At 45.6% G+C, this 19897-nt stretch overlaps 1 protein-coding gene across 3 annotated transcripts in view; it reads right to left on the minus strand.

Moving 5' to 3' along the window:
• The window catches only part of Pik3r1 (phosphoinositide-3-kinase regulatory subunit 1), an 84715-nt gene that overhangs the window by 5144 nt on the left and 59674 nt on the right, over positions 1-19897 (minus strand). Inside the window, 11 exon segments of one of the 3 annotated variants that reach the window (NM_013005.2) lie at positions 240-410; positions 991-1059; positions 1150-1326; positions 1493-1635; positions 2642-2767; positions 2986-3166; positions 3268-3366; positions 4205-4307; positions 15282-15361; positions 15551-15752; positions 16527-16658. In NM_013005.2, the coding sequence (NP_037137.2) occupies positions 240-410; positions 991-1059; positions 1150-1326; positions 1493-1635; positions 2642-2767; positions 2986-3166; positions 3268-3366; positions 4205-4307; positions 15282-15361; positions 15551-15752; positions 16527-16658 (1483 nt within the window). 3 annotated transcript variants of the gene reach the window in all.

The following is a 19897-nucleotide window of genomic DNA, read 5'->3' on the forward strand; positions in this document are numbered from 1 at the left end:
CTTCAGGTGTTCTCACAGAAACGTGACTGTGCGTTCTAACTATATGGACTCTTAGAGGGGTGGGAATAGTGGGCCATCTCTGTTTATAACTAAGAAAGAAAGAAAAACCACTTGTCCCAGCTGTCCAACCAAATGGCAGAGGGGTCTCTCCGTTAGGTGTTCTAAACAGAATCGTTTTCACATTCTAATGGCCGACGAATAGCTGAAACAGGAGGAGGAAGTGGCTTTGAGCTACTTACACTACAGAGCAGGCATAGCAGCCCTGCTTACTGCTCTCCCGGACCAGGAAAGTGCCATCTCGTTTCCCTCGCAATAGGTTCTCGGCTTTGTTTCGGTTGCTGCTCCCCACATTCCACGTCTTCTCATCATGGTGGGGCAAATCCTCGTCATCTTCTACCAGTGAGTATTGGCTGCACAGGCAGAAGGGAAGGTTTGTGACTGAAGAGTGTGGGAACCCAGCCTGCCCCCAGGTCTCCTTCCAAGCAAGTCAATCAGATGACTCAGCTCTCTCTGCTCTCCTTGTGTCTGGCCTTCTCACCAACCCCCAGGGTGAACGGTGAGCAGAACCTTATTACTACCTCCTCTTGCTAGTCCGAGGCCACCCTTAGATACCCGGGCAGGGGCAGAAATCAGAAGACTGCCCGTTCGGAAATAATTCAAGCCAAACATATACTTAACCTTCAAATTATACTAAACATAATTGTCGGTTTCCTCTCATTGTTCCAAAAATATTTGGGGGTTTTTCTGATATTCAGGGGCATCATTATGGACATACATACAGGGTCAATTTATATAACTGTGGGTTAAAAAAACAAACAATGCCAAAAACCCAATCTTCCTGGGCCCAACTCTCCCTTTGTAAAGCTCTGGGTCCTGCCACTGAGTTTATAGTTTTTCCTTGGTATGTGCCCCAAAGTCAGTGAAAACCCATTGACAAAACTCTCAGCTCTGCAGCTGTCTGCTTCCCTCCCGACTTCCGCGGCTACTTACTCTTCTGTGTTTTCGTTTCCCAACCATTCGTTCAGCTTCTTCTGCCGGACCCCTTTCTGCGTCAGCCACCTGAAAGAGTTTTGCAAAGTAAGGACCTTGAGGATTGCTCCTTGATTTTAGCCACTGTCAAAGTCTCCAGGCCCTATTTCCAACACTCACATCAAGTATTGATCTCTTGTCTTTCTCAGCTGAATGAGGTCCGGCTTAATGCTATTCATGCGCTTGTCGATCTCGCGATACTCGGCTGCCTGCTTCTTCAAGTCTTCCTCCAGTCTCCTCCTGCTGTCGATGATCTCGCTGATCCGAGACTTCAGCTTATCGTGATTATGCATTATCCTGCAGGCAGGAGCAAACAGACCAATAAGTGCCTACCCACGCCGGACAAAGCGCCCAGAGGAAACGGAACACGTTGTTTACTTCATTTGTCGACTGGTCTCAAACACAATTTTTTGTTACCTCCCATCACAGGGATAATGGGGACCTCTCATGGGTCATCATCTACCTTTGAATTTCCTTCTCGTTGCCTTCGCGTTTAAACTTCTCTATGTATTCTTTGCTGTACCGCTCCTGGGTTTGGCACTGCTCTTCGAATATTTTTATGGTTTCATTAAATGCTTCGATAGCTGTTCTTTTCATCTGTATTTCCTGCAACACAAGTTTCACATAAGGCAATGTCACTACTTTCAGAGTACGACTTCTGTACTGTCAGAGAGACAGGCTAGCAGGTGATGGACCGCAGATGAGCCGCTAGTCAGCACAGCCACCCATAGGGACCAGAAGCCCGTTTGGCCACTAACAGTCAGGTACTTAAGTCCCCTATTGAAGTGATGTAATGGCCACACAGAGCCTGTGCAATTTTGTCATCGACCCCAAACCACCTCTAAATTGCTTGAGCCTGCTCCCACATCAGTGCTATGTAAGTAAACAGCTGTGTGGTATGGCCTAGACTACAGCAGCAAGGGGCCGGGGAAAGTCTGTTCTGTGTCTCATTCCCAGAATGCAACAGCATCAGGATTTAGGAGCAGGAGACAGGGAAGGCCAGTGTAAGCTGTTAGCAGGGCTGGTCAGGAATTCACAAACACTTATCAAATAGATGATAAAGAAACGCATGTTCCTTGTGGAGAATTTTCTGACTAATTTCACTTTTTAAAATTATGTTCTATTTTTTTTGAGATTATAATATAATTACATTATTTCCTCCTTCCCTCTCAATCCTCCCATATTTCCCCTCCTTGCTCCTTCAAATTTATATTGCACGCATGCGTGTGTGTGTGGTGTGTGTGTGTGTTCCTAAGTATGAAGTACAAGCTGGTCAGTCTTTTAAAAAGCCATTTTATTTTATGACATCCATGCTGCTTTTTCTGATGATCAGCACAGTCACTTCTCCTCACAGCAGGAAGAGATGGATCTGAACTTTCCATTCCAGAGCTTGGACAAACTGACATTAGCAGTTATTATCAATGTCCAGCTTAGGCAGAAGTATCCAGTGAGGAATTGTATCAACTGGGCTTACAATAACCCTGCCAGTTAGAAGCAAGCTTCATGTGGGACTTTATAAGCACATGGGCTACCCTGAAAAGGGTTAGAGACACTTAATTCTTCTTCTGAATCTGAATCTAAGATGTGTTAGTCCAAAATATCTTAAACTCACCTGGGAAGTACGAGTGTATTCCTCATATAATCTATCATATTCCCGACTTTTTTCTTGAAATTGAGTATTATATTCATGTAATTTTTTCCCTACAGCTTCAATATTATCTTCTTTGACAACTTGATCCTGGAAGGAAACAGAAGCAGGGAAAAAGAATTCAGTTGATAAGGTATTTACTTAAATACCAATCCTTAAAGACATAGTCAATTCGGTGTCTGACTTAGCCATTAAAAAGTTCCGGCCAAGGTGTAAATTTGTCGAAACCCAATTTCAAATCATTTTCTATGTTGGAGAGTCTCTTGGCCCCCATGTTACCGCAGTGTGAGGAGTTCTGTGCGAATTACCTGCTGGTATTTAGACACTGGGTAGAGTAACTTCACATCCAGCTTGGGATTGTACTGAGCTAAGGACTCATTCCGGTAGTGGTTTATTAATTCAACCACAGAGTTGAAGGTTAATGGATCAGAGAAGCCGTATTTCCCATCTCGGTGAAAGATTTTGATTAATTTGTTATTTCCTCCTTTCCTATAAATACAACACAAAAATAATGATTATTAGAGTTTTCTGATGCGGAAGGAGGGCCCTGAGGGGAGAGGGAGGAGAAGGCGGCTGACCTCCTGGCTCACCTTAGTGTGAGAGTGTAGTCGCCGTGCATTTTAGTGGATGCATCTCGTACCAGAAAGGTCCCATCAGCAGTGTCTCGGAGTTTTTCATTTACTTCTTCCCTAAAATGGTTTGTTTTTTGATGTTGAATAACTACACACTTACAAAGACAGACAGACAGACAGACAGACAGACAGACAGACACACACACACACACACACACACACACACACACACACACACACACAACTTTCCCCGCTCCTGCACTGGGGATTGCTTGACCTTAGCTTTAACAGACACTATTCTTTAGGACGCTGAGCCGAAAATCCAGAGGTTCCCTATCTTTACATTCTGCCGTCCTTGGACATTTGCACGTCAGGACTGTTCATTTTCGAAGGTCACTAACAGTTTACTCCTTCTTTGCTTATACAGAAGTGTTACAAATTCATCCCACTGAAAATAAGTGCACTACACACACGTCCATACACACACTTCCATACACACTCCTTTACATTACTGGGGACTATAATACAAAAGTTGTTGGGTTTTTGTTTTTGTTTTTTTTAAAAAAAAAACAGATTCTGACAAGTCAGCACAGAAAATCAGGATCCACAGAAAAGGCTCTAGCAGCTTCTTCACTGAGCACCAGCACCCGAAGAGCTAAAGGAGCTCTTCCTGAAACCCTGGCCTAGAGAGAAGGCAGGCAGTGCCCTGTTTCCCTGAGCTTCCTGGCATCTCTGGCAATGGGGAGGCCTCCCGAGTATTCAATGTCCTGTGTCACCCAGCCCCACAGCACTCCAAAGCTCGGTGACTTTTCTTGTCGTCTTTGGAGGAGACCCAACTGTGCTTCATGTTTATGTTGGATGGTGCCCTAAAAATGGAACTGAGCAAGCTGGTGCCTTCTGCTCTTGCTCGAAACTTCCCCGCAGCTGGTGAAGGAGAAGGGCTCTGTGGCCTTACCTTGAGATATCTCCCCAGTACCATTCAGCATCCTGTAAGGACATATTGTTGTTCATGCTGTTGTTGGCTATAGAAGTGGGCTTGGGTGGTTTAGGGGGCAGTGCTGCGGGACAAAAAGGAGGAGACAAAAGAAAAAAAAAGTTGTTTGCAATCTGAACTCCAAGTGTACATTTAAAATTAGACTTGCATCTTTTCATTGCAAAAACAGAAAAAAAAAAAGTAAAGGGGGGCGGGGAAGTGGTGAGATTCTACTTCAATTAAAATGTATAAAAATTCAATTCTATTTTCAGTTAAAAAGGCAACTGAATTTGCTAAAAGACATTTACAGTGGGGGGAGGGGGGAAGAGGATGGATACCAGGAATTCATGATATCATGTACCACAGAAGATACTTACTTGCCTTTGAAAGAAACCTCAGAATTGACTTAAAAGGAAAACTTAAAAAGGAAAATAGTAGTAGTGCACGACACTGGGGGGTAGGGAGATGACATAGACAGACGGACAGACAGACCAACAGACCAGCCTAGAGGTTCGAAAATAAATGGGGCTGGCTATGGGAGAAAAAAACCTCATAGCAAACCCAGAGTTGACATCCTCCACCTCTAGATTTTAGCTGTGCTAAAGTTGTGCACCCTGGTAACTTGTCTAAAGTAAGAAAGCAGGGACATCTGAGAAGCAGAAATAACCGAAGCCTTCATCCCCCTCCTCCTCCTCAATTATGAAAGACAAATGTGGCTGCTGTGTCTTGCCTGAGCACTGAGGTCGCATTTTCAAACAGCCCTCGTTTACAGCAAGTATGCTTTAAGAACTGGGTTTTTCTATGTTGGTACTTCAGGCACAGCTCTGCCAAAGCCACTTTAAGAAACTCATCTGTGACCTAAATCTCCTTAGTCTTCATGTTACTATTCTGCTGGGAGGGGGGACACTGGGCTCTACATGCTAGGTCCGGTTAAAAACCCTACCCACTTCTTCAATGTCAAATCAGTATGTACAGGGGTGACAAGAATCCCTTCAGCCTTTCTGAGCCTCCTCATGGTAGGAAGGGCTGACCCCAGAGGGAACAGCCAATGAGCCTAAGATTTTTTTAGCTAAATCCCAAACCATTAACTTAGAAAGCACTGTAACTGCTTTAACTTATGCCCTGGAAGATTTCAGGTGTCTAGCAAGACTATTTTACAGAGGAGAGGAAAGTCGACTTCTTTTCCCATTGTAGTATCTCAGCGAGAGAGAGAGAGAGAGAGAGAGAGAGAGAGAGAGAGAGTGTGTCCCCACATCTGATTTACGAGACACTCTCAAGTCATCAGAAACCAGTCTGAGTCACTGCTACATCTCACATGCTTTCTAAAGCACCCCGTGTCATCAAAGTAGCACAGAGTCCAGAGCCAGCAAAGGAGAGCAAAGCGGCACAAAAGACGAGTCCCCTTAATGAAAGGAACAATATACAACAGTATAGCCCAACTTGCCAAGGATCACAATTAACAAAAGACAGCAGCAGAGAAGAAAGTAGAAACCAGTTCCCATTCATCCAGCAAGAACCAGCATTTCTCCAACACAGCCTGAGGGAGCCGCTTGCTGCTACAGGCAGGCAAAGAGTCTGTTTAATTTTAAAGTCCTAATCAAACTAATTTTAAACCGTGAAACAAATCAGTAAAAATAGCAACCTCAAGAGGATCTGTTACAGCAGCTTTCAAAAAAAAAAAAATTAAAGTCACAAAATTAACTATCTCTCTCCGTTAATACTGCAGCATTACCTGGTGGATCCATTTCTATATAAAACATCAAGTCTGTGCCACAGTTTATATCTGTCTTGGCACACTCTAAGTCCAGGTCTTCCATAGTCCAAACCGTGGTGTACATTTGTGCGAGAGTTTCCTTGGCTGTGCTCAGTTACAAGAAAAGAGTCCGGCTTTCTTTGTAATGGTGTCTTGGAATTCATTTTAAAACCTATACGGGGCCGCACTGTAACCTATTACATCACACGCCCCAGCCAATCAAGTCAGAAAAATGTCACCAGACCACTCCTGCTTCGTCAGTTCTCCTGGATGCCAGCTTCACACAGCCCCAGCCTCTCTCTCGGAGAACCTACATGTCACACAGCTGCGGCGTCTACATGCTCATCGTTTCCAAAGGTGTTTAATTTGCCTGCTCTCTTCCAGCAGTGCGCTCTCTAATTCCCTTTTTATTACTCTGCAGCATGGTACAGCCCGCTGTTGGCAGACTGACAAAAGCTGATGAACTGCAGCTTCCAGCCCTGTTCCCTTCGTGCATCTGGGCTTAGAGATAGCCTGGCTATTCCTTGGTATAAAAAAAAAAATCTTACAAAGGCATCAAAATAATCTTACTGTCTCTATTACAGCCCTTAGATGTCACCCGCATATTAGGAGCAGAAAGGACCTGAGCACTCTGGATATTTAAATCCAGTCCTCCACAGTTCACCAAGAGCTTGGATCTTAAACTCTGCCATAGATGCACCATATTTTAAAAAAAAAAAAAAAAAAGGGAAGCTTAGAGACAGCACTTAGACAAAATGCCTCTACCAGATATCCCAAGGTCAAAACAAGACTTTCTCGAACAATCATGAAAATTCAGCCCAGGAATAAAGATGTCTATAATTTTATAGAAATGGCAAGCATTATGGGAGTTTCAGTGTTACAGCCTAATGACACTGGGCAACAGGACGCTTCTGCAAAAACAAACAAACAAACAAACAAACAAACAAAAACAAGCAAACAAAAAACCCGAGGCCATATATCAGAATGCAGAGGACAGGTGATCTCTGCCAAGTGTTTCACCCAGGAACCCACCTCACAGCTAGCTGCTTAAAGGAAGGTGATGTAATCTCTCTCTCTCTCTCTCTCTCTCTCTCTCTCTCTCTCTCTCTCTCTCTCTGCCCTCCCCCTTCTCTCTTTAGCTCAGAGCCTTACTGGGGGAGGGGAGGAAGCGGAGGGGGGGGAGACGAACGAATACTCCTTCTTAGTAGTATTCAATATAAAGAAATCAATTCCCCTACAAATGTAACGATTCGTTTTGGTTCTTTAAATCATTCTGCATGCAATTCTGTCACCACAACTGGAGCTTGATGTACGCTGCCCCTGGGAGCCAGAACCTCTTGACATTTACATGATTATTTGGGGGAGGGGGTAGTGCTTCAATGTAAATGTGGCTTCATTTTAAAGAGTGGGCTTTTGTGGCTGTGAATGCTGTGCACCGGTGGGATGGTTTACAGAACACAGCGGCCACTTTAGGTTTCTATCCCATTTGGAATCACACAGCACTAAAAGGCATTTCGTTCTCTGGCTGCCATCCACTTGCGTCCCCTCTCTAGGGCATTTCTGTATTATTGGAGACTCAACCTGTCCTTTCCAGCTCACACTTCTCTATCTGCCAATAAACTATAAATCCATAGTTTAAGTAAGTCTAAACTCAAAGTCAAATAAAAATGGTAAGGAAATATGTCCTTGGATAAGATCTAAAAAAAAAAAGTAGTTGAATAAAAATGTTGAGTTTTCTCCCAAAAGTAAAGTGACATGTCTTCTGGGCAATACGGCCCAAGGGTTAGCCCCTAGGCACGTGTGTGGAGCACTCAGTAAGTCAGCCTAGCTGTAGACTGCTGCTACCAAGTGGCAAAGGGTCCGGGACCCAACGAGCAGGTCTGGGAGACAGGTGATTTTCCATGGTCTCTGCAAGCCCGGGCTCGGCCCCAACTTCCTGCCCAGTACTTTCTAAACTCCCAACCTAAACCCCATCTCTTCTCCGCAGTGTCCCCCCCTGGAGGACAGAAGGGAGTGTCTCCCCTAATCGCCCATCTGCTCTCCCCAGGCAGCACTCACCCAGGCACACACACTTCCAGCGCTCACACACACCCGCCCGCCCAGCCAAACTAGAGAGGACGGCTTGCAGATAAAGAGGCCGGTGCAGAGAAGTGCATAAATGAAAAACGACTTACTTTGCAGGTTATGCATTTCAACGGTTTCGCTTTGAACTGCCAGTATCCCACCGGGGAAAAAAAATCCAAAGAAGCTGTTCTTCTACCAAGTGGCTCCAGCCCCCGAGGCTCCCCCGCCCGCCCGGTACCGGCAGTAAGGAACCTAGCTGGCAGTGAGCGCGCAAGGCGGGGGCGCGCGACTCTCAGCCCGGCTGCCGGTTCCCCTGGGCTAGGCTGCAGCGGGTCCCTCCGCCCCGCGCCCCGCCCCGGCAGCAAGTCCCCGGCTCCGCGAGCAGAGCTCCCCTGGGTCGCGCTACTGCAAGGGGGAAGAAAGGAGCCCCGGCGGGCGCTCGCACGTCTCGCTCAGATAAAGATCGCGGCTTCATGATTAACTCGGGCAGGTTCAAATATTTGCTGAGCTAAGGATTTTGGGAGGGGGAGGGGCACCCAAGTCAAAGTCAAAGTTGTCATCGGGCTGACAAGTGGCCGAGGCAAGACTAACTTGCTCATTTTCACCCGGGAAATGAGAAAGGCATTGTAAGGGGGTGCTGAAAATAGTCCTCCCTGGTGGCCACGGTGCCTGTAATGTGCTGGCAGCCCCCGCTCCGGGGGCTCAAGTGGGCCGCAGTGAAGCAGCACAGGAAGTAATCCACCTAGTTCAGCAAAAAATAGAATCAAAGACGCGCTTGTGAAGGCCTGAACCTCTCAGAACAGCTTAGGACAGGGTGCCTTGCTCTCACGTCCTCCTCCTCCCACGCACTGGCACAGTCTGCCCCGCAGGTGTAACAGGAAAGCCCTTCACATAGCTCATCGTATGCTGGCTGGCAGCCCCAGGAGGGCATCTTCTATGCAAGTCCAAATCTTTAAGGGGTCAACTTCAGCTCACCTTCAAATGGCCCTAGGACTTTCTAATCGGACAATCTAGAGTTGTGTCTGCACTGGGTTAACTGCTGGCTGTGCTAGGCAAAGGGACAGAGAAGGGCGTGTTCTCCCGACTTGGGGATTCTAGTCTTTTATTTGAGAAAGTTGCAGATAACTTTCTGAGTTTATGATTGCTAGCTGGACAGGAAAGAAATCAAGTCTTTTCCTGGGAAATGTTCACATGGCATCTACCCAAAAGCCCCGACTTCAATCTTTTGAGCCATTAACGAAAGGAAATCACAAAAGCCCCAAACCTCAACATGACAGTAATTTAGAGATCATTACTTAGTAATTCCTTCATACTATTGGGGGAAGGGGGCTTCACAAAAAGAATTCAACCTTTAGACTTTTGGTCCTAAACTCCATTCTCAGCCCACAGGCCCTATTCTTTGCTTTTCTTGGTATGGAAAGAAAGAACTAACAAACTGAATTTACTTTCTTTTAGCCTACACTGAAAAGAAAAACAAAAACCCTCACACCTATAACAAAACCCTGGCTTTCTTGTTTTCTTCTTTTAGCTTAAGAAGAAAAAAAAAAAGCTGCCTTCTTATTTTCATGCATTTCCCTGCTTTCAAAAGAGTTTCTCTGGAAGAAACATCAGACACATTGGCTTCTCATGCATACCTGTCTGGACCTACCTAAGAACCTTCTAGAAGATTAAAATGTAAATCTGACAGTCTATTTTGTCTCAGATCAAAAGTATCTACCGTAAAGCCGTATATAGCAGGAAAGATTCCAAATACCCACAGACATGTTGTTTTAGACAAATTCCTCATGATATGTAAAATCACCTACCACAGAGGCTCTCTTATGAACGTTAACTGCAAGCGCGAGCAGACTCTTTCCCCACTGATACAGACACATGCTCTTTATTAGTTTAAGGAGGGAGCCCTCTGCTGGCAAAACTGAGTAAATCACGCCTGCTTAGGAGAAAACCACCAACTTCCAGTTTCACCTTCTCTGTATCCAAAAGGCCCTACAAATTAATAAAACATAATTATAGATAGCTTATAACCATACATGATTCACTACTAAACCAAAGGCACAGATGTCACAGTGCCTAGGAATTAATTCCCATTTGGCTAATAAGCCCCTTTAAGAAACGCTGGCTTTCTTGGTGTCCTATTTATCTGGGGCTGCTGAGACCCATTGCATACAATATGACTCACTTATTCATCTGGATGCTTCAAGCCAGTGAGCATCCCCTTGCCGAGGGCTTTGTACAACGTGCTTCAGAGACAAAGACAGGCCAGGACTGTACTTTTCAGTAGATTGCAGCTAGCCAGGAAATGCCCCTGCTCGTTAACATGTGTTTCTCAGTTCTGTGGCATGCTGTCTGCTCTAAACAAGACCTCTTCAGGCCACCGCGGGAGACCTGAAAGGCTTGCTGCTTCTCAGAGACTTGCATGCATCACTGTCAATGAACAAAAACTAGGGAAATCAGGTGTGTGTTGGGGGGGGGGGTGAATTATCCAAAGTTACCCACGGTTAAAGGAACACGTTCCTTCTTAATTCCAACATGAGACATCTTAGAAAGTAGGGCTCTCCCGGATAGGGCTAATCCATGACTCCAGTGAGCTTAATGAACCCACGGGAAGGAAAAACACCCTTTCCAGTTAATAAACAAACCTAGGCTTGCATAAAAAAAAAAAAAAAAATCCAGACACAGGCTACAGGCTTTCTGCGAAGGCACGCCCACACCCACTGTCTAGCAGACAGAGGAACTCCCCCTCCGACTCCCCAGCACCCATCCCGTGATGTCCATCCCTTCAGAGAAAGCTGTAGCCTGAAAACAAAAGTAAAAACATCGCCTAGCACGTGCCCAGGGTGGCGCTCACAATGCACTTGGGGATCGTGGGTAAACTTTCTAGTTTCCATGAGATGGATCAGGCTCTCCCCCAATACACCTATACCCCTCTTGGGGTCTACATCTATATCGAAGTTTCAATTTTACCTTAGAGACAACTCTCTCGAGTCAGAACATACTTTCAATGCAATGGGAGGAAAAAAAAAAACAAATCAGAGAAAAGTGAAACTCTGAAAGTTATTTCCTTCTGTCTTGGTGTTTGCTTACGTTGTCTACAGCTAAGAACCCAGCCCAAGGTATTTAAAACCAGATGCATGAATTCAGCTCTTCGGGAGGGATGTTTTGCAATGCACCAGCAGTTAAAAATTAACCTTGACAGGTGTAGGAGAGCAGGGGGAGAAGGAGTCACTTCTCTTCCAGGCTTGACGGTGCAATATTAGACTCCAATTATGATATATTACTGTTTCTGAATACATCCATGAAATCCAAAACATGGATTCAGAGGCACCCTGTGTTTGCTGGACCTGTTCCTACTGCAGCTGCCCTGTAGACATCAGCTCGGCTCCCCACGTCTGAGGAGTGTAAGGAATTCCAGAAAACCCGCTACTCAGCCTCAAACAATGAAGCCTTCCCGACCACAGGGGATGAACGGCAAGCTAAGAGAGCTCTGAAAATACACTATCCCCATCACCTGTCCACTGTGCCTCCATCCATAAAAGCAAGGGATCTTTACCTCAAAGGATCTTTACCTCAAAGGGCTGCTGGATACAGGAAATAGGTTAGTTGGCTTCTAAGATTTCTTTGAAAACCAAACAGTTTATCAGCGTCTGGGTATATTTGGAGAATTAGTAGACTGTGCCCATATCTCTAATTGGAATGAATCAAAATGAGGAATAGCCTCTGTCTTTGCTTCTTAGAAATGTAGTTGAACCAATTACACCAACGGTTTAAAAAAAAAAAAAAAAAAAGCAAGCAAATGAAAACAACAACAAAAACCCACAGGGCAGCTAAAGATAAGGGAACGGGGTCTGAAGAACACCCACAGTGAATGGACCAGGTTAGCCTGCACAGAAAGCTCACCAGGGCAGACTGGGACACAGATAAAGTGAATGGCACTGGGAACGTTGTGTACAGTTGTACATTCTGTGCACTGCGCAAAGGCACACTGGCAAGGTGACAGAGGGAGTGGCGCTGACATCCAGGCCACTCCACCCACCAAGACACACAGTTTATTCAATCCTAACAACCCAGGGAGAGAGGCTCAACTTTCCTTCCACTGTCCATCTCAAACAGTCCACATGGTGCTGTGGCCCTTTGCTGCATATGGCCCCTGGGATCTTCTCTCATTATTAGCTCACAACATTCGGAAGGCCTTTTCATTAGACGCTGAAAGCAGGCCCAGGATTCCTAATGGTTCCAACAATGGAGGCATTGGTGATCTGCAGATGGGACAGGCTGGACCCAAAGGTAGCTTCTGGGCAGATTCAGGTATGGCGAACACTAGTCAAGCAGCATAGAGCAAACCTCTCAGCTCTGTTTCTTCAAAGCCTTATAACACTTAAAATGTGGCCTTGTGTTGGCGCCAGCTTGGAGAAACACATTAAGAGATGGTGATACACAAATGCCCTAGAAAGTACACACACCCTGTAGGGCACAGTCTGCAACACCTCGATTTGCTGTCTGCCAGCAAACCAAAATGCTATTTTCCTTTTCCTTCCCCAGTTAAAATCGGACCTGCTTTTCAAGGCCCTTTTCAGGATGTACTCTTCCCTAAGCTTACCTACTTACTCAATTACCCCCAAAAAGTCACCAACAGTGCCTCTAAGGCTCTGCTTCTCTTGGGAGAAGTGCACTCCCAGCTAGTCTTTAGACACTATGTCTTAACAGGCCTTATTTAAGTTGATAGTGTGCCTCAGACGTCAGCCTTATCATTCCAAGTACTACCTGGTAACAGCCCAGAGAAGACGCCTATCTACCCTTCAACAAACACGTCCTTGTAGCCCACACTTAAGGATCCCTTCAACGACTCCTTTCAGAGCAGGAGTCTCTATCAATGACTGGTTTATGAGCCTTCATTTGAGATGCTCTGGAGCTGAACTTCCAAAGCCCTCGGGGACTCTTGCATGCCGAGCTAGCAATGAGGACCTCTGGGAAGACATTACATTCTCACTGTGGTCCCACACTCCAACCCCCCTGCCTGGGGATGCCGAGCCAATCAATCACTGCACTGGAGCTGTCCTAGAGCCCAAAGGTGATTCAGTAGGAAAGGCACCTTCTTTTACCCTCTTGCGGGTGGAGAGTGAAATGTTTTCACAGGTGAGAGACACCGAAGCGTCCATTTCGTCCCATGGGGCCTACAGAGTGCTCAGCACGGCTGAGAAATATCACGAGAAGTGAAAATGGCTCACGGAGGGCTTAAGGATCATTTGGATTTAATTCTCCCCACCCCACCCCCTTCTTTTTTTGAAGAGGCTGCACAAGGGCTAGGACAATCCAGTACGTTCAAATCTCTGCCTTTCTTTCCTCAGCGGAGCTGACGGAACTAATCTTCCTTTCAAATTAGTACCCAACTCTGTGCAGGGCCACTGGAGTCCGCTCCTGTGTATCAGGCCGCATTATGAAAATGGCTGCTGCTGATACATGCTCGCTTTTGTAAGTCGGCCTTACAGAAGACATTTAATCCATTTATATTAGACTACAGTGGCGACCTCCCCGCAAACCCCCAGACAAATAAGCCCTTAGTAATCAATTCGTTTGTAAAAGTCCCGTCTGGCTTTGGGCTTCCGTGTATATTCCCCATGAGGCCAGTGGGTGTCCCTAAGAAGACTGTGATGACGGACTCCTCAGATTCCACGTCCCCACCCCATCCCCACTCCTCACCCCTCACCACCCCAAGTCCTTCAGCCCCAAACAAAGCTCCGCTGTGCCTCCTCTCCAAACAAGTAGCTAAAATGCGAGCAGGAGGAAGTGAACAGTTGCAGCTCGGCCCTTTGTTTGGCTCAGGGCCTGGCTATTCTTGGTGCCCATCTTCCTTCCTAGCCCATGTGGTTAGCCTCTGGGTAGGCAATCTCTAGGGCTCACAGCCACATCCATGCCTCCATGGGCATTTGGCCCCATTAAAGTCAAAAGCAGCTCCTGAGCATAACCCGGTGCTCCCGAATCCATTATCCGGTAAATTTAGTGTCATATGGGGTGATGATGGTCTTGGCCTCAAATCCCAAGCTAGGCTGAGGTTCCCCGATGTCTATAGCTACGGGCACCCCTGTGAAATGCTGCTTGCTATGGTTTGGAACCTTTGGAGTGTACCATGCATCTGTGATCTCTAGGGACTGGGTTTTGGGCCCATCCACAGAACCTCTCCCCCAGGTCCTGCACATCCCCGGTGCTCAACCAGATGTTTTGAGCCCAAGTCCTGGCCTCTCTCAAGGGGTCTCCATCCAGATTCAAAGAACCACAGCTGGCCACTCGGAAAAGCACAGCAGGATGCTCAGTCCCAGAGGCTGCTCCTACCGCTGTGCTAATTGGTTTCCCATCACAAATAGTAGAAGCAGGGTGCTTCATTTAAAAGCCTGGGCACCAAGGGAGAGTACAAGCAGAACTTAACTCTACAACTATGGGCCCCTGCTAAGGGCTGACTAGTAATCTACACGACCAGCCCTGCAAGCTGACTGCTGCTACTAGATCACAGGTTGTTTGAACTCTAAATGAGAAGTTGCTGTTCAGGTGAGTCTACACTTCCTGCCCTGTTAAATGGCTAGCTGAAGGCCCACCTGCTTTCAGAAAGGCATCTGGCTTGGTCTAAATAGCCCCAGCAGAACACTGCTTCCATACTGCCTGCCTGACTGAAAATGTTTATTTTGACAGAAATTTCTTGGCATAACCACTTCCAAAACACACACGCCAAGAGACTTTATATTATATAGTAATTATAAATCCCCCCAACTTGGTAAGATTCAGAAAAACAACAACAACAAAATGTCAACAGCTAAAACGAACTCCATAAATGTATTCAGCAACCTGAAGCCTAAGAGGTGTAAGGTCCAGGGAGCTCTCTCTCCCTCTGTGTTCATCTAAGACAAAAGGATGGAGGTGGGAAGAAATCTTGAGGTCAAGGCTAACCAACCTCTGCTACAAAGTGAGTTCAAGGCCAGCCTGGACATGGTGAGACCTAGTCTCAAGCTAGTAAATTAAATACAAAAAGAGCAAAACCAAGATAAGTTTAAAGCCTGCAAAACCCGACATCTGACATTTCACAAATACCTCCAGCCTCCGCCGTTATTCTTCCACGAACCATAAATTAGCATATTACTATCAACTGCAGTGACACCAGAGACCTGTGTGGATTCTAGGGAACTCAAAAACCACCCATTTCAAGGTCCAAAAAAGCTGAGCCGGAAGTGAATGTCAAATGTTGTAAACCCTTACCTGGTGCTGGCTGTCGCTCACTCCACTCCGTTGAGATTAAAAGCTCTACCGCTTTTATGAGGTGTTCAGTATTATCAGAGCTGCAACCAAGAGCATTCTGTGAGAACCGTCGTTTCTATGAGGAATGCTGTTTTCATTTATCTGCATCCTACTGATGCTTGTGAAGTAAGTCCACACAAAAGTTCATCTGTGAGCCTTCAATGTAGGGCCACTCATCACCCCCCTACCCCTACCCCCGTCCCCCAACCTTCTTTTCATCCTTCATTTACCTGGCTGCTGGGAATCTGAAAAGCACGTGGCTGAAAATTTCAGAGAGGGCTCTTGCATTCAGAAGGTTCTTGCTGGAGGCTTGAGAGAGCTTGAAGAAGTGCTTGAGCAAATACTGGAGCGTAAGCCAATACTGATGAGGTATATTAGGCGACCTAATGAGCTTCTTCAACAGCTGGATGTAGTCTTCGGAGCTTGGTACTTCTGCAAGTTCAAAACAGAACAAAACAGGAAGCAGAGTGAGGCTAGGTGTAGGTGCCAAGGAGCCAGCGCTTGAAGCATTTCTTCTCTCTCCCTCAGCTACAGGAGGAAGCTCATACGGAAATCTTCAGGAAAGGTACCTAGGGCATCTCTCCCTCTTATTAAGACGGGCATTGTGAGAAAGTAAAGATCTCAGGTCAAACGAAATGCAAGCGACTCCGCTTGTAAAGAAACCACAAACTGTTCTGGGTGTGCTCTCCGAAGCCTGGCCTCCATCAGCCAGGACCAAGCATGATTGGCTACTTCCTCGGATCATCAGATAAGTATCACAGGTTAAACTTTGAAGGTCACGGACCACAATTTCCTGTCCCCAAAGTACTGAGCAGAGCCTCGGCTCCCGAGGCTGACTGCTCCACCCTCAACACGATTTGTTCTGGGTGTTCAGTGAAGAGGGCAAGAATGGTCCTCGGCCTGCAGTCTAGTTCTGGATCTCTGAACCTGACCCTGGTACTTGCATGGCTGTGACCTGCACAGCTGCAGTGGGCTTTACAGAGAGTGATCAAAAGTTTACAGTTTAACACATGGGTCGGCTTCTGAGCAAACACAAATCTGGGTCTCTACTATTAGATGCTGTGTGGTAAAGAGGAAGATGTGGGGTGACGTGAGGCATGAGGGGGGCAGTTTAGTATTTTCTAGATGCCTTCTACTCCTCCCAGCATGCCAAGTATGGCTTTATCTCAATATCCATCCCAAGAGCCCTGAAAAGAGAGAACCAACCTTGGGCTAAAGACATCATCTCATTGTAAACAGCTACTGGAATGACAGGATTTGGTAAGTCGGCGAGATAGCGTTTGAAAGCATCTGCTAAAACGTGTACATCGAACACATCCAAGTCCACTGAGGCGGCATCTAGGAGAGAAAACAATTGAAGAAACGTTGAGGCCCTCAGACTTCTGTAGGGCCAATTTTCCAAGTGTGGGACTTAAATGAGACATAGGGAAGGGAGCGATGCGGGGTGGGGTGATAGTGGTGGGGGAGGGGGGGACAAGTGCCGCGGCACACTATCAGCTTGTTTCTCAGAGGGTCATTTCTGAATTTTGGACAGAACAGCTTTTCTTCCTGGAGTTCTGTCTTACACCCAACCATTAGCTATCAGGCTAGTCTCATATTTCTTAGGGCAACAAAAATCATGCCACTGTTACTGTTAATACTCTCCACTGATAAGGTGGTGCCCTCCCCATGCCTGGATTAAAAGTCAGAGCCCCAGTGTTCATTAAGTACAGTTTGGAGAGAGATCCTGTAGGGGTGACTAGGTTAAACAAGGTTGTACAGTAGACCCCATGTCCACGAACCGGCATCATTATAGGAAAAGACAAAGTCACGGACACAGGGACTACACGAAGAGAGGAAAGGCCTTACACTGAGAGGCAGCTGTTGGAGAGCCAAGAAAGAGGGTCTCAAAGCAAGCAATGTGGATTTCCAGCCTGCAAGGCTATGTGAGAGATACATTTTGTTCTGTTTTCTGGAGTGGTTCTGCCCTGTCTGAGAAGGCTCTGGCCTAGAAATGGCTAACCAAAGTCTCCTCAAACCACAACAGGAAGATGAGAAGTCCCTGGTTTTCCCAAATCTTAACTGCTAAATGCTGCATGAAATTTAACCCTAAGAGAGTGATGGACTGAACATCTAGATACTACAGGATTTTGGCAAACGATTTAAGGATTACCTCTAGAACAATCTGAACAGTCTCAGAATGCTTCCCTAATGCTGTTACTATGTAACCATCGGCCAGTAAGGAGGTCACGCCTTACATTCAGCAAAGGGGAAACAGTAACCTAAAGTACTTTTCTGCCCATGTGAGGCGATGTAGTTCAGTCTCTGGGATGGGAAAGGAAATAAGGGGCACCAAGAGCAAGATGGCGTCTATAAAAAAGGCATTTGGCCATCGAAACAACATGGGAAGGGTTATCAGGGGAAGAGTGTGCTGAGGAGGACCTGACATTACACTTTCTCCTGCCTTCACTTATCACTGGGTTCTGCTGTCAGGGAGCTCTAAGGAGCAAGACAATATAAAGATAATACATAACCCAGCGTGTGGCTGGTGCAGGCAGTGACTGGGAGATGAGAAAATACCAGAGTCCCTTTGAGATGTTTCTCCATAAGGAGAGGTCAGTATTTGGGCTATCCTGGAACTAAAGATGGTAGTGTAAAACAGGGTCCACAAACTTTCCCCATTCAATTAAAAACTGATAAAACCTTTGCCCATTCATGACCTCTTTGTACCCAACAAATTTCTATATGACCCAAGATAGTTAGGTTCATAAAACAGGCATGCACGCAAAGCAAATAATGAAATTATAAAGTAGTTTATTTCACAAGAATTGCTAAGAATATATATAACTTTTACCATTGATAAATGGAAAAAGCTAATTTGCATACTAATGAGAGATTTCTTTGTTTATTCTTTTATATATATGCACACAAAACCACACACCCTTGACTGGCCTCAAACTTGAGATTTTCCTGTCTTTACCCTTTTTTAAATTAATTTTTATTTATATAAGAGTATACTGTAGCTGTCTTCAGACACACCAGAAGAGGGCATCGGATCCCATTACAGATGGTTGTGAGCCACCATGTGGCTGCTGGGAATTGAACTCAGGACCTCTGGAGGAGCAGTCAGTGCTCTTAACGACTGAGCCATCTCTCCAGCCCCTTCTTTGTTTATTCTTTTTTTTTTTTTTTTTTGGTTCTTTTTTTCGGAGCTGGGGACCGAACCCAGGGCCTTGCGCTTCCTAGGTAAGCGCTCTACCACTGAGCTAAATCCCCAGCCCCTGTTTATTCTTATACAGAAGTAAATCTTGAAGTATTTGATGCTTCAAGATACAGAGCATCTTCTTCAGTGCTTTTGGAGGTAATCAATGTTTACATAAAAGAATTGTTAATGCTGGGATGTTTGTATAAGTACATGATACAAAATGACAGAATTATATGTCAAGGGCCATTCCAAATATTTCTGGATATTCTTTCTTAATGATTCCAACCCAAAATTTATTTAACTTTTTAAAAAATGAAACTCAAAGAACAATTTTCACAATCTAACATTTCTATATAATGCAATCAAAGGCATACTAATATATATGTATGTGCATATATGTGTGTGTCTGTAAATGTATACACAGACATCCTAAAGATAAACATTTTGAGGATGGCAGGAAAATTCACACCCAATCACACTGTTTCTACGGAGCAGGAGTCCGTGTGTGTATAACCCATAACATACAATAAATCGTGTTGAATCTGAGTTGAGGTGCGTGTGGCCTGACAGCATGGACCACATACACAGTGAAAAGCGTGAATGTTGTATGTTCGGAACTGAGGAAAGTGGAGCGTGGTGCGTGGGTAAATGTAGCCCAAAACAGCTTAGAATGTTACGGGTTTGGTTTCAACTTAAAAATTTGGCTCACAAACCTTTATTGTTGTGAACTTCTTTATGACCACCACATGAAGTTACCCACCCCTTTATGGGAAATGACCCACAAAAGGAGAAGCTATGGGAATCTGAGCTGAGACTGAGGTACAAAAAAAGCCTTTGGGCCTATCGTTCCTTTAAGCAAACCTTGTCCCACTAAGTAGCTTATGACACCACAGCCTAGTATAGGCTGTGTATAGGCCAGGCAGAGAAAAAAACTGTAAAAGTTAAGGCATCAGAGGATAAAACGCTATGCCACTAACTATCCTAGAAAGCTAACCAGAGATACCACAGCTCATCTTAACAAGCATGCACGAGCCATACTGGCCTTTGCATAAAGGGTCTAGCCTGAAACCCAGCAATTATTTGTAAAATTATATAATGCCAATTTAGATTATACGGGCGCCTGTACAGACTCCAAAGGCTATCTGAAGCTTCTGGCTCCTCTAGACGCTGCCCTGGTGTGCCTCATGTCCTGGCTCTCTGCCTTGAAAAGGAGAAGCTCTGAAATTGCTCATCCTGAAAAATGTATGCGGGAACCATTAGGAGACATGTGTAGACTTCAAGATGTTCCTGTCACTTGTCCCTCTCTCAGACACTATCCCCTTGGTGCTCCTTCCTGCAGGGCTCATGAGCAAAGCCTTCACCAGGACACCTGGCAAGTAGTCTATATGAATCT

Source organism: Rattus norvegicus, chromosome 2, assembly GCF_036323735.1.
Source record: "Rattus norvegicus strain BN/NHsdMcwi chromosome 2, GRCr8, whole genome shotgun sequence".
Classification (NCBI taxonomy): domain Eukaryota; kingdom Metazoa; phylum Chordata; class Mammalia; order Rodentia; family Muridae; genus Rattus; species Rattus norvegicus.